We start from the raw sequence: 15009 nt of genomic DNA, 5'->3' as shown, positions 1-15009 counted from the left end.
GCTTATTAGTAGCAGTTTCTTTCATTTCAGGGCAAACTTACTTCCCAGGCTTACTCTTTATAGGTAAAGAAATATGAAACAATGGAAGAAAATCCACATGGAGGGAGGTACTCCTACCATTTCTGAAAGTATGAATTCATGAAAATTATGCATTAATAGTGACTTTTTATTTATTAAAAACAACCATACTGTTATTTCTTCCTTGTAGAAGTTACCTCCCTATGATACTATTTGCTTGAATGCAAAGACATTTTTATGATAAATCAGGATCTCTCTTTATCTACAAGAGAATTAACAAGGAAACACTTTTGGTTATCCAGGAGCAACACTCAATTTCTGAGTCAGTAGTAACCCCAATGTTTACACACAAGAGCTTGAAGAAATGGAGTCGACACTTTCTAAAATGAAGCAGAGAGAGAGAAATTGGCTTAAAAAAGTGAACAGACACTCAGTGACCTGTGAGACAACATAAAGCAGTCTTAAATTTACTTGGTGTCCCAAAAAGAGAGATGGAGAGGCACATATAAATATTTACAGAAATAAAGGCTAGGAGGTGCCTGGATGGCTCAGTCAGTTGGTGAGTGGCCCACTCCTGATTTTGGCTCAGGTCATGATCCCAGGGTCATGGGATTGAGCCCTGCATTGGGCCCCCTGCACTGTGTGTGGAGCCTGCTTAGGATTCTCTCTCCCTCAGCCCCATTCCCCCACTTGGCTGCACTCTCTCGCTCTAAAAGTGAAATGGAAAAAATACTGAAAAAAAAATGAGGACAAGTATTATCCAAAGTTGATACAAACTATACAGTCACATTCCAAAAAGCTGGAAAGCAAGGCAAGCATACACATACACACACACACACACACACACACACACACACACAACCACACCACAACACTATCTAATTGTTGAAAACTAGTAACAATAAATCTTAACACCAAACAGAAAAAAAAATTACATATTAGGTAAAGGAGAAAAAGGATGAGAATAACAACTGACTTCTCATTGGAAACAACGCAAGCCTCAAGACAACTCAAGAAATGACTTTAAAAATAATTATCAACCTATAATGGTGAAAACACCTTTCAAAAATTAAGGAAAATAGGGGTACCTGGGTGGCTCAGTTGGCTAAGAGTCCCACTTTGGCTCAGGTCATAATCTCACAGTTCGTGAGCTTAAGCCCCACGTTGGGCTCTGTGCTGACAGCTCAGAGCCTGGAGCCTGCTTTGGATTCTGTGTCTCCCTCTCTCTCTGTCCCTCCCCTGCTCGTGCTCTCTCTCTCTCTCTCTCTCTCTCTCTCTCTCTCTCTCTCTCTCTCAAAAATAAATAAACATTTAAAAAAATTAAGGAAAATAAAGAAATTTTCAGATACTTAAAAGTTGAGAGGATTCAATGACAGCAGACATGTACCAATACATTGAGAGAATTTTTATCAGGCAGAAGAAAAATAGTAACAGATGAAAATGTGTATCTACACAAAAAGAGAGTATCCTAAGTGGTAACTATGTGGGTAAATAAAACAACTTTTCCCCTAATAACTGTCTGACTAAAATATACTGAGTGAAGAATAAATGTGTGTGGCCTTCATAGAATAGATAGACATAAATGTATTGATAATAGCACAAAGAATGGAGGAGAAAATGACAAGACCCTGATAAGATTAACTTAGACATAAAGTGATATAATATTAGTTGAGAGTAGACTGAAGTCAGTTAGAAATGCAAAATTCTGTAAACCCTAGAGCAACCACTAAAACAATAAACCACAGAGGAAAAGGCAATATGCCAACAGGAAAGAAAGAATACAAGACTAAAAATAAAATAAAACAAAATAACTCAATCTAAAAGAAGTCAGGAAAAATATTTTATAAAGTACCACAGAATATATGGGACAAACAACACAAGTGGCAAGAAAACAAGTATGTTTCCATCCAATCATATTAATAATTACATTAAATGTAAACAATTTAAAACACTCCAATTAAAACACATGAACCACATATAGGTTGCCTACAAGAAAATGACTTTAAAAATAAAGGCATATATAGGTTAAACAAAGGAAAATAATACTCAATGGAAATATGATTTAAAAGAAACCAGAAGTGTTTGTTGACTTAGTATGAGACTAAGTAGACATCAAGACAAGAGTATTACAAGAGTTTATAAAGAAGGATATTATTCTATAATAAAAAAATGGTTAGTTCCTCAAGAGGTCATGAAGTACTACGAATAGAAATAGTGACAGATCTTCAAATACATGAAGCAAAACTAACAGAACTCAAAGGGAATACCAATCCATCAAAAGATTTTAAAACTCTTCTCTCAGTAAGAGAATAGATTGAAAACCAGTAAATATGTAGACGCTTTCAACAACCCTGATGCAATTGACCTTTGTAAATTTTCTGACCACAGAATTAAAAATTTGGAGTCAAAATGAAAATCATATCTGGAAAATCCATAAATAATTGCCAACAAAGCAACACATTTAAAAACACATGGATTAAAGAAAAAAATCACTAATGAAATTGGAAAACGGTATGAACTGAATGTTCTTGTAAGTGACATATATTTGTAAAACACACTTAAAGCAGTGTTTAGAGAAAACTTACAGCTGCTTCTGTCAGAAAAGATTTTCTAAATAAGGCCAAAAAAAAAAAAAATGAAGCAAATTAAGTCCAAAGTAAGAAGAAGGAAACAAATAACAAAATTTAACAAAGGTCAATAGAGGGAAAAAAAATAAAACAAAAGCCAGTTCTTCAAAAAGGTCAATAAAATCGATAAACCTGTAGCTAGATTCATCAAGAAAAAACACAAATTACCATATTATTAGTAAAATAAAAGTTATCATCATAGATCATTATAGACATTAATGATGATAAGAGGTGCTGGCATAATTAGACATCCTTATTTTTAAAAACTGATCTTGATTTAGATCTCACACTACATACAATTAACTTAGAACAGAGTTTTAGTCAAAATTATTTGTCTAGGAAAAAAAAAAGCAAATCTTTGTGGCATTCATTTGGGCAAAGATTTCTTAGGTAAGACAATCAAATCATGAATCATCAAAGACAAATATCTCACTGTTCCCGAGTTCAAGCCCCGTGTTGGGCTCTGTGCTGACAGCTCAGAGCCTGGAGCCAATTTCAAGTTCTGTGTCTCCCTCCCTCTCTCTGCCCCTCTCCTGCTTGCACTCTTTCTCTCAAAAATAAACATTAAAAAAAAAATTTAAGAATCCAGCAAATATAAAAAGGGCAACACTTGCTGACCAAGTGGACTGTAAGTTTAGTCTAGTATTGAAAATCAATCAAAATCACCATACTAAGCGAATAAAAGAGGGGCACCTGGGTGGCTCAGTTAGTTCAGTGTCTGACTCTTGATTTTGGTTCAGGTCATGATCTCACCGTCATGGGATCGAGCCCTACGTTGGGCTCCACACGGAGCATGGAGCCTGCTTAAGATTCTCTCTTACCCTGTCCCCCTCTTACTTTCTTTCTCTAAAATTTTTTAAAAAAGAAGAAAAGAGAAAACCCACATGGTCATCTCAATGCATGCACAAAAGTACTTTACAAAATCCAACACCCAATCATGGAAAAAAACAAAACTCTTAGTAAACTAAGAAAAGAACTTTTAAAAATCATACTTAGTGGGGCACCTGGGTTGCTTAATCAGTTAAGCATCTGACTTCAGCTTAGGTCATGATCTTGAGGTTTCTGAGTTCAAGCCCTGTATCGGGCTCTGTGCTGACAGCTCAGAACCTGGACCCTGCTTTATATTCTGTGTCTCCCTCTCTCTCTGCCCCTCTCCCACTCACACTCTGTTTCTCTCTCTCTCTCTCTCTCTCAAAAATAAATAGCAAAACCATACTTAATATTTACACCTTTGTGTAGTTCCCTCCTAAATGTACCAGGCAGAGTTAGTCTTGTGACAAACAGAATACAGCTGAAGTGATGACACATCACTTCTGAGATTAGGTTATAAAAAGATGTTACAAGTCCTGTGGCTGTGCTCTCTCCCCCTCTGGGGTCACTCCCTCTGGGGAGGGGGGGCATCAGCTACATCATGAGCACACTAAGGAGAGGCCCAAGTGGCAAGGCACTGAAACTTCTTGACAACAGCCACGTTAGCCAGTTAAAAAGCAAAGCAGATCCTCCAGTAGCCAGAGTCAGACCTTCAGATGAATGCTGAACTCTGACCTCAGGAGAGAGCCTGAGCCAGAACCAGTCGGCTAGCCAGGCTAGCCACACCCAGATTCCTGACCCTTAGGAACTCGTGAGTTAGGGTGAGTTAGCAGGCATCTCTCACCATCTGAACTCAAAGCTATGGGAACTCAGAAACTGAATACATTTCTTTTAAGGCAAATACTCATAATCCTATAGAATGAAAACAACACAAATACTCAGCTAAGGAATTTAGTACGAGTGAATCCTATATGGCTTTAGAAGATGCTGAACATATGTCTATTTTAAAACCATTAATCATTAACTGAAAAAACTAACTATATAACATGTGCACACACATACATGATAAAGATCAAACTAGGAATTAGAATTAAAGTGTCGGTGTCTTAGATTCATGGAATGCCCCCCACCCGAGCATTGGAAACATAAAAAAAAAATATTGAAAAAATGTTGAAAAAATATTAATTAAAATGAAAATTAAGATAATTAAAAGGCAAGGAAATACAAAGTCTATTTTAGAAAACTATTTCACCCCAAATAGTCAAAATAAGTAATTTTGATGTTTAAAGGAATATGTTTCACTGGTTGTAAACTTCACTTATATGTAATATCTCATTACTGAATTATACCAACTAATGCTTTGCTACTGAATTCTTTGCTTACCAGTCTTCTGGTTTGACAGCAGAAAGATCAGGGATTTTTGCTCTTTCATCCCATTCATCAGGCTTTTTGTCACTGGGATCTTCAATTTCTTTGGGAGGATTGATAGGAGGAACCACATCTTCTAGTAGGCTTCCTTGGTTTACAACTATTTGATCAATTAATACTTCAAATGTGTCATCTGGATTCATCACTAAAGACCAATTTAAATAAATAACACCTATAATGACTGACATTTTAAAAATAATCTTCTAAATAAAAAACTACCCTAAATTTCATGAGTAGAATTTTTCATTAACCAGAAATAGAGGAATTACAATCAAATATTAAATCAAAATATGCTGAGATCATTAGGTACAGTGCTTCCTAAAACCAAAGGGAAAAATTTGTCTTAAGTAATAATTTAATAAAATGCTCCATTACTTCTCAAATAAAGAATATCCAATAGCTAATTCAGTTTGGGACTCACACAACCAGTGAGCTTCACTTATTTATTATCACAGAAGGCAACCCAATCTTCTTCAGTATTTTAAAATAACTTTTTTGAAACTATCTCAAACTTCAAAACTTGCAAATACACTATGAAGAACTTTATTTTTTCATGAACCACTTGAAATTAATTTACTAACCTCAGACACATCATCCCTGAATGTTTTAATGTATATTTCCTACAAACAAGGACATTCTCCTATATAACTTCAATCTAGTCACCCAAAGCAGGAAATTAACATTGATGCATGACTACCATTTCCTAGAAAATTTTCAAGTTAATGATATTTCAAATTCAATGATGCATACACTGTAGTGTAAAATATCTTAAGGTTGATGGAAAATATTCAAGTTTACACATATGTTTGTTTGGAGGTGAATGTTAGCTCTCTAAAAGTACCCAAGCCAGGGGCACCTGGATAGCTCAGTTGGTTAAGCATCTGACTCTTGATTTCAGATCAGGTCATAATCTCACAGTTGTGAGATCAAGCCCAGCATGGAGCCTGCTTAAGATTCTCTCTTTCCAGGGGCACCTGGGTGGCTGATTTGGTTAAGCATCTGACTTCGGCTCAGATCATGATCTCACAGCTCTTGAGTTCGAGCCCCATGTCGGGCTCTGTGCTGAAAGCTCAGAGCCTGGAGCCTGCTTCAGATTCTGTGTCTCCCTCTCTCTCTCTGCCCCTTCCCCATCCCCACTCATGCTCTGTCTCTCTTTCAAAAATAAACATTAAAAAAAAGTTAAAAAAAAAAAAAGAGATTCACTCTCTCCTTCTCCTTCTGCTCCTTCCCCATCTCTAAAACTAATTAACTAACTATCCAAGCCAAGTTTCATAAAGGACCCCTTATCCATTGTAATGACAAAATAAAAGCTCTCTCCACTGTAAACTTGGGTGGTATGGTCACTGGGTAAATTTTAGATCTTTGGAAGGAATGTTAGATGAAAATAGATGTCTAACATGTGCTTTTCAATAAGCTAAAGAAGTAGGAGCTATCAATGAATGTCAGGATTGTTCTGACTTAATTAGTAAGTGGGCTACCACGTTCTGAAGAAATAGTTCTAAAGCAAGAACAATCTCTAGAGGTTTCAGTAAAAACAATGCCAAATTACTTATACCAAAATCAAATACTGTAATTTATATACAAATTCATATAATGCAACACTCTGTGTTTTCTCCCTTTTTTCTCCAATATTTCCTCTTCTACTGCAGCTGAGATTATAAAACTATATTACTACATAGGGAAGAAGTCAAGATTTAAGCAGAGCTAAGAGTAAGATCTTAAATGTAAAAAAGTACTAGATTCTTCCTAACTCAAAAAAGGCATTTCTCAAGAAAAATCTTGAAAAGAATGTTCTGAATAAATTCTGCAACTGAAATGTTTAAAAATTACCGTGAAAAAACAAAAAAGCACATGACAAATCCTAATATGTGAAAAGACACCTTTGTCTAAAACTGTATTAAAATACTTTAAATGAATTTACAATAAAAGACATTGGATTTTATGCCTTTAAAGGTGTACTCTGTAAAGTTCTTAGAACAACTATAAAATAATGTTACAAAAATATATTAGTAGTACAGGAAAAAATTAAAAAAAAAATTGTTAATATTTATTTATTATTGAGAGACAGAGGGACACAGAGCGTGATCAGGGGAGGGGTAGAGGGAGGGGGAGACACAGAATCTGAAGTAGGCTCCAGGCTCTGAGCTGTCAGCACAGACCTGACGTGGGGCTCAAACTCACAAACTGCGAGATCATGACCTGAGCCAAAGGCAGTCACCCAACCAACTGAGCCACCCAGGCACCCCTACAGGAAAAATTTTTAAAGTCATTCAATAATCCTAGTACTACAAAGTTTTTGTGTATAGTAGTAAGAAAGCAAGTGTTTAAGAGTCAGACTTGAATTTCAATTCTAGATCTACCAATTACTTTTATTTCCTAGAGGGAGTTACTTAACCTAAGTTAAGGTACAATAGAAAGAAACTGTTCACCTCACATGATGGTTCTAAACCAAGTACCTAGCACAGAGCATGGTATGTATCAGGTGACTAATGACAATTAGTTCTTTTTTTTCCCTGGTCTTTCTATTTGCTTGCATAATTTGCCTAGTGGCCCCTACAATAATCTACTTCCACTTTATATCTCATTTTCTTTTAACATTTTAATATTGTAAACATTTTCCCTTGTTGCTAAATATTTTCATAGTTATCATTTTTGTACTGCATATAAAATTCCTACTATAACATTTGGGTTGCTTTAAATTTACAGTATTATTTCCACACATAGCTCATTTTCTTTCTTTTGGATTATTTTCTTTGGATAAATTCCTTACAATGGAATTGTGGTTTCAAAACACATAATCCTCTTACAGTCTTTGATATATTATACCAAGTTGCTTTTCCCCAAATTTGTACAAAGTCTAATGAAATTTATTTGTTCTATTCTAGTTATAACTTCTCATTACTTTTACTTTACGTTCCCCAAAACATCCAGTTCTATTTTCCAACTTTAGAAAAAGCTCTTTGATATAAATGCGGACATTAAAAATAAAATTGGTCATTGCCTTGGCAGACAACTTCAATGTTTCTGCAACTGAAGTCTTTGGAAAGAGAACTGAAATATCTTAGTCTTGGATAGAGCTGTCCTTCAGATTCTGACACGCTGTGATCTTAAATAATCATCGACACATCAAAGCTCCATAACTGTATGTACTTGGGAAGAGGAGAATCAATTCCTTACAACGTTCCTCCCACTCAATGTCTATGCAAACTACTATTTACAAAGTTAAGCTAAGTACGTTAATATAATGGTTGCTCAATACTTTCCCTTTCCAAGTTTAAATATGTGCCACAACTACCATGAGGTAGGAAGTAACAATAATTCAACTACTTGTAAAGTCCAAGTTTCTTAGCTTGGCATCAAGGACTTTTTCCTTTTTAATCTTTTCCATTCTTATAGTACCACTAATGTCATATCACCTCAAATTTCCTTTTCTTCTCCTATCTTCCAGGTTCCATCTACATTTCAAGACTAGTTAATATATAATCTCTGTTTTCTCTGGGGGCGCCTGGGTGGCTCAGTTGGTTGAGTATCCAACTTCGGCTCAGGTCATGATCTCGCAGCCTGTGAGTTCAAGCCCCACGTCAGGCTCTGTGCTGACAGCTCAGAGCCTGGAGCCTACTTCAGATTCTGTGTCTCCTTCTCTCTCTGCCCTTCCCCCACTCATGCTCGCGCGCTCTCTCTCTCAAATAAATAAACATTAAAAAAAATAATAAAGATAAAAAAACAAAACGTTTTCTCTGTCTCCAAACTGGAAGTAATATTGATTTTGAACTCTTAACTGTACCTCATCATCTCACCTCTCATCTCTCACCTCATGTATCTCACCTCTCATGTGGCATTTTACTTTCTACCTGCACTATATGCATTATAATTATCCTAAAAAGATAAGCGCCTCAAGGGTAGGATCAATGTTGATTTCTCCCAAATCCCTTGCCATGAAATAAAGGTAGTCAGCAAATATTTTTGAATTAATGAATGAATTAAAAGGATATACCAAGGGTATAAAGATGAGTCTTCCTGTCTGTAAAGAACTTTTTAAGGTCTACATCTGGAGGTTTGGCATGTTTCTCTTCAAAAACTCCAGTTTTGGGATGTTTATGTCTGAAGATAAAATGAAGTTTATAATCTTCTCCACATTTATCTGGTCCAAACATAATGGTATAGGATGTTTTATCATAAAAGTTTTCCTTCAAAGAGAGATGAGTGTAGGGATTAGTCCAGAATTAGAGTATGTAATGAATTTTTCTATTCTATCCAACTGGGTAGAGGTTATGAAGATCTATTGAATGCTAATTCACCAAAGAATCATTTGACACAAGTGACAATAAAGGATGTGGAAAAAAGTTTTACTTCAAAAATAGATTTTTTAAAAATGCACATGCTACTTCTTGAAGATGTAGGAGATGCTGAAACCACCCTAGCAACATCATAATAAACTTGAATTACTTTATTAAATTAAATCTGAACTATTAATATTTTGTTCAGAAAATTTAAGCATAGAGAAAAGCACACTAATGACCTTAATGATTACCCATTACTATTTTTCAAGAAGATACCAGAAAACGACCTTCCTGAGCACATGGTGAAGAGAGACTCAGACATAAAAACAGACACAGAGACATACTCCCTATCTTACTACCAGTAATTTCTCTTTATCTGGTATGGCCTATTGGTTCAAAGCATGGGATCCGTTGTCAGATAATGGGATGCAAATGCTACCACTGCCACTTAACCAGCTGTATATGGCCCTGAACAAATTTCTTAGTTTTGCTATAGTCCTGTTTCATCACCTCTCAAGTATGGAGATAATAATAGTACCTACCTTAAAGGTTTCTCTGAGGACTTACTGAGTTAATCAGGTAAAGTGCTTAGAAAAATACCTGGCACTTAATTTCATTATGTCATTATAGCTTTGAGTGACAGTCACCTTTCAATACCCAAAACCTTCAACATATACTACAAACGGCCTCCCCTTTACCTAACTCTAATATGTTTCACGGCCTCGGCATAGCTATGCATTCTGACAAATATCTCATTGATGCCTCATTTATCTTATGTCCATTATATGCAGAAGCCCTGATACAGCCCCCTATAGGAGAATGCTACAAGAAACGCCTCCAACCTTCAAAACAGTTCTAATACACTTGCTTCATTATGAAAATATTTTTAACCTGTTATTTTTGGGGACTGCCAACTCCTGAACTGGCCCACCTTTTATATTTGGTTGTTTGACCATTTCGTTTTACTGCTTTGCTCCATTATTTTACTTCTCTGAACAAATTTATGATTCTTAATTTGTAAAGAAAATAACTCTAAGCTGATCTTTCCATGACATTTATAAGCACCATGTTATTTTTTTACTTATAGACACAGCAAACTATTATTTTGCCAAAGATTACAAAACTGATGCCATCAAGTAACATAGCTGCATATGAAACTGGAAGGCGCACTCTGAAAGCTATACAGACTCATTTGGACAAAGATTTTTAAGGTTCTTTTCAATTTCAGTTAAAATAAAAATTTCAGCTTTATCAATTGCTTCTTAAAAATATTATAAACTTTAATACGGTTTTCTTAAACATTAAAATATCATACCAGATTCAAACCATCAGTGTCTGCTAGGAGTTTAATGTATGCACCTCCACAATCAATACCATCTTGAAAATTTACTTCATATCTAAATGAAGGGAAAAAGAATCATACTGCTGATAAATAAAAAATTACTAATCGCTCTTCAAACCGAATGTATTACTCTCAATTCATTTAAACATAAATGTTTTACATTACCAGAAGCTCATATAAAGCATATCCACAACGTGTAGGGAATAAGCAGACATGCTTTTACTATGCACATTCTTAAAATATTAATAGAATGATTATAATCAACTATAGAAAAGTCAGCCAACTTGTTGCCATAATTTTTTCCATCAAAACTGCTGAATTAAGAATAAGATACTTTAAAACTAGAACAGGAAACTTCAAAGTCAGATAAGGTGTACACTATACATACATCTTTATAAACTAAAAAACAAAAACTATGAGGACAATAGCTACAGCAATAGATTTCTAAGAAATTGCTGATAGATCTTAGATACCCAGTTCACTAATTTGTATTGTAGTTCAACTACACCTACATGCTAAATAGCTCATCCATTTAATTAAATACTTCCAGCAAAGAGATTTCATAATCTCAGTCAATAACCTGGAGTACTTCACACCTCAATGGCCAGGAAATGCAGAAAAACAACTGGAAGAATGAACCGACATGAGAGCCTTTTCATGGATTTGCAACACCGTGTCATTTCCAGCAAGAGGTTTTTGTTATTTTGTTTTTTTAAAGAAAATAATCTTTCTTAGGCAAAGACGTAGGCATATCGAGCAGTATTTAGGAGAGATTTTTGGTAAAGTAATGAATTACATGTGAAATGATCAATGAAATGGCCCTCACAGTGAAAAACAGTAAAAACCAAAATGGTTGTGATTTGGCTTGATGAATTAAAAGAAAAAGAAATGAGAACTAGAGAAGTAACAGAAACCAGTGATAATTTTAAGAAAGGACTGTAGTTTCATATGTTTCTAAAAAAACTTTAGTGACACAAAAGTTAAAAAAAAAAAAAAGCATACGAAACTTTGACAGTTTGAACCCAATTAGTGTATATATTTTGCACCAAAAAGAACAAAGGAAATATAGTAAAACTTTAAGTGACTCTGAGTTGCCAGATTATGGTGATCTTTCCCCGCTAATTTCCACTCTGCTTTGTTTCTCAAGAAGTCTACAACAGTGGTTACAAGCATGTAATTTGGAGCCAGAAAGACCTGAGATTTATTCCCGATTCTGCCACTTACTCTAGTGACACCTAGGAAAGGCAAGTTATTCAAGCTCACAGACCTCAAAGGACAGTGATGATTAAATAATATCATGTACAGCAAAGGCCAGATGTCCAAAATGTTAGCTTCTGTTATGACCAGAGGAAAGGGTCTGTTTTGTTCTTTTTCATTTTTTAAATAAAGGACAATCTGTTTTCCTCAAACCTTGCCCTTATATTTATTTTAAGCAGTAGCTGAAAAAGAGATTTTTTTTCTCATGGAACATGTTTTTAAAGATTATAAAGTAAAAGAAATGGTCCATGGTGTGAATGAAAGGTAAATATTAACTATTTTAGGTAAAATAAAAAGATACTTTTATTATAGGTGATCTAAGGACAAAGGGTTCTGTGAGAAGGTAAGAACTGAAAAAAAACAATTCTGTAAAGTGTCTCTATAAATATAATATAGTTTTGTTGTTGTATTATGTCTAGACCCAATTGTTACATCTATTTCTTACACTGCAAACTTTCAGAGTTTTCAAATCATTAACTTGTGCAGATTATAAATAATTCACAATGGATTAGAGATGAGTGAAATGTGTATCATATAGCTTGACAGCTGTTATTCTTTAATCACAGGAAAAATGAGGATATATTAGAGTATATGGCAACCTGATTCTCTTTTAGAGTATCATTTCCCATACCGTCTTACGAAACAGTAATTATCATTAGGGGGAAAGAATTCTGTAGTCAAGTATGTCTGGAAAACAAAGTATTAAAGTTAGAAAAAGGTTTTTACATGTAGAAGTTCTCAAAACCTTTAACGGGCAAGCAAATATGCTTCCTTATGTCGAAAGTTAGGATATTGTTAGTTTCTAAAACTTATATGACCACATAACGCATATTACACAAATTGTACACAATTTGGGAAAAGCAGGTTTTGAGCAAAGTTATGTTATAAATCCACAGTATTTATAGTAGTTAATATAAAATTTCTTTATTTGTCCCATTTCATCAGTATTAAGAGAAGACATTCACTCTCCTTCTCCAAATTGTTTGTAAGCATATCAAACACTGCTATTCAATTCTTGGTCCCCTTCTTCCTTTTTGAGGATATAATTTCACAATTACTTTAATATTTCTTCTAGACTTATTACCTAATCTTTGCTTCTACTTTTGCTTACTTGCCTAGTGGTGATTTATACTTTCTGAAAATACTATATTTGATTCATTTTACTCTGAAAATATTAAATTCCATATTATTTCCCTTGATCTTTTCATTCAAGCCACAAAGGGTCAAAATAGAAAGTGATATTATATTCACCTAAGTTTCAACAGAATAGGATTACTTTCAAACTTTAAGAAAAAAGAAAAACCAAACCCTGAATAATGATAAATAATATCAAGCTCAAATATTAGTTCCAATAAGTAACTATAAAAATATTTTTAATTTGCTAAAATAATAATCATATGCTCTTTGACATTATTCAAAAATTTAAATTTATTGACATGACAATGCAGCTAAGTCAAGACAACACAAGTGAAAAATTAAGCCAATGACACCAAATGCCATGTTTTAAAAATTTTCTAAAACACAGAATGGCATTTTATACTATGTGGAGAACATGTTAAACATGTTAACAAAAATACTGAAGGGGTTCTAGAGTGATAAACTTCATAGTTAATGATACTTCTTTGTGTTGTAATTAACTTTGGGTAGCCAAATCTTCTAACATAAGGTAGAAAATAACATTTATACATTTCCTTTTCTTTGCTTTTAATTTGAATTTTTTGACTTTGTAATTGTATTCGTGTAAGTGGATTTTGTTTTGTATTAGTTTTATATAGGTGAAACTTGAGGAATTTATACCTGACAGTGTACATGTAAGCAACATCATAATAAAACTAGTTTATGTCACACTATGGGGGAGTGAAGCATTGTGAAAACATGTGCCCTTTAAAAGGGGTCTATGCTGGGGCGCCTGGGTGGCTCAGTCGGTTGAGTGTCTGACTTCAGCTCAGGTCACGATCTCAGTTTGTGAGTCCGAGCCCCGCATCAGGCTCTGTGCTGACAGCTCAGAGCCTGGAGCCTGCTTTGGATTCTGTGTCCCCCTCTCTCTCTGTCCTTCCCCCATTCATAGCTCTGTTCTCTCTCAAAAATAAAAATAGCCATTAAAAAATGCTTAAAAGGGGTTGATGCTTAGAAGACACTGATCCATATATGTGTGTCTTTTTTAAAATAAATTTGTTTTCCTTTGAATCTTATCACTGGTTTAGCAGCAATATTTATGGTTCTATTCTGAATATACTGAGATTAATATCTTAACAGTAAGTAATTTTAAGAAAAGAGCTAAAATAAAAATGGTGATTTTAGTATGTATTATACGGTCTATGGTGGCAGAATTTTTTATATTACAGTACATATTATAAAACTTTTAAATTAACCTTCCTTTTACTCAAAACCTCAGAGTGCCTATGCGTATTTATGCCTTCTGTATTTAAGTAAGTGAAACTGAAAAGGAAATCTGGACTTTTATACCCATTTTATACCCTTCATAGCTATATTCAGAAGCCAAATTATACAAAACTAACATATATTTCAGAGAAAGTACTGTAAAACATAATAAAACTTACTGAACAATCAAAGGTTTATCAGCAAAAATGAAGGGTTTTGCTAATGTCGCAGATATCGCATGATGCTTTGCTCGAGATTTCAACACCAGCCCTCTGTCACCAGGTATTCGGTTTTCTTTCAGTTCTTCTATTTCCCATCTTCCTAAAATATAAAGCAAAGCAAATTAAACGAAAACCAAAAACAATGACTTATGAATTATTTATCAGCAGTGGTGACTAATAAGATTTTTTTATGAAGGCTGATTTGCGAAAAATAGAACAAAATTTGAAAAACAGGAAATAATATCTGCAATTGTATGCATGCCCACTCTTTTTTTTATCTTAGTAGAGAATAGTTTCATTTTCTTAGCTAAAATTAGATTGTATTTCTCTGACTTTTTAATCAATGAAATTACAAAATGTGGTTTGTAGCATGATCTAGCAATGCTGTATTTTTTTTTTTAATGTTTATTTATTCTTGAGACAGAGACAGAGTGTAAACAGGGGACGGGCAGAGAGAGAGAGGGAGACACAGGATCTGAAGCAGGCTCCAGGCTCTGAGCTGTCAGAGGGCTAGAATCACAGATTGTGAGATCATGACCTGAGCCGAAGTTGGACGCTTAACCGACGGAGCCACCTAGGCACCCCATCAATGCTGTATTTTTAAAATGATAAATTTTATTTTTATTTTTTTCAGTTTATTTATT

The 15009-nt window shown here is 34.4% G+C and overlaps 1 protein-coding gene across 2 annotated transcripts in view; it reads right to left on the bottom strand.

The window, feature by feature from the left end:
- CLGN (calmegin) overlaps positions 1 to 15009 on the bottom strand; it is a 49983-nt gene that overhangs the window by 9928 nt on the left and 25046 nt on the right. For both annotated transcript variants that reach the window (XM_015073615.3, XM_053216939.1), the window contains exons 5-8: positions 14324 to 14465; positions 10479 to 10560; positions 8878 to 9070; positions 4839 to 5028 (exon numbers count right to left, since the gene is read on the bottom strand). In XM_015073615.3, the coding sequence (XP_014929101.1) occupies positions 4839 to 5028; positions 8878 to 9070; positions 10479 to 10560; positions 14324 to 14465 (607 nt within the window). The remainder of the gene's footprint in view (positions 1 to 4838; positions 5029 to 8877; positions 9071 to 10478; positions 10561 to 14323; positions 14466 to 15009) is intronic.

The sequence above is a fragment of the Acinonyx jubatus genome, chromosome B1 (genome assembly GCF_027475565.1).
Source record: "Acinonyx jubatus isolate Ajub_Pintada_27869175 chromosome B1, VMU_Ajub_asm_v1.0, whole genome shotgun sequence".
Lineage (NCBI taxonomy): Eukaryota > Metazoa > Chordata > Mammalia > Carnivora > Felidae > Acinonyx > Acinonyx jubatus.
Note: the sequence above shows the minus strand (reverse complement) of the source record. Positions and strands in the feature narration are given on the sequence as shown.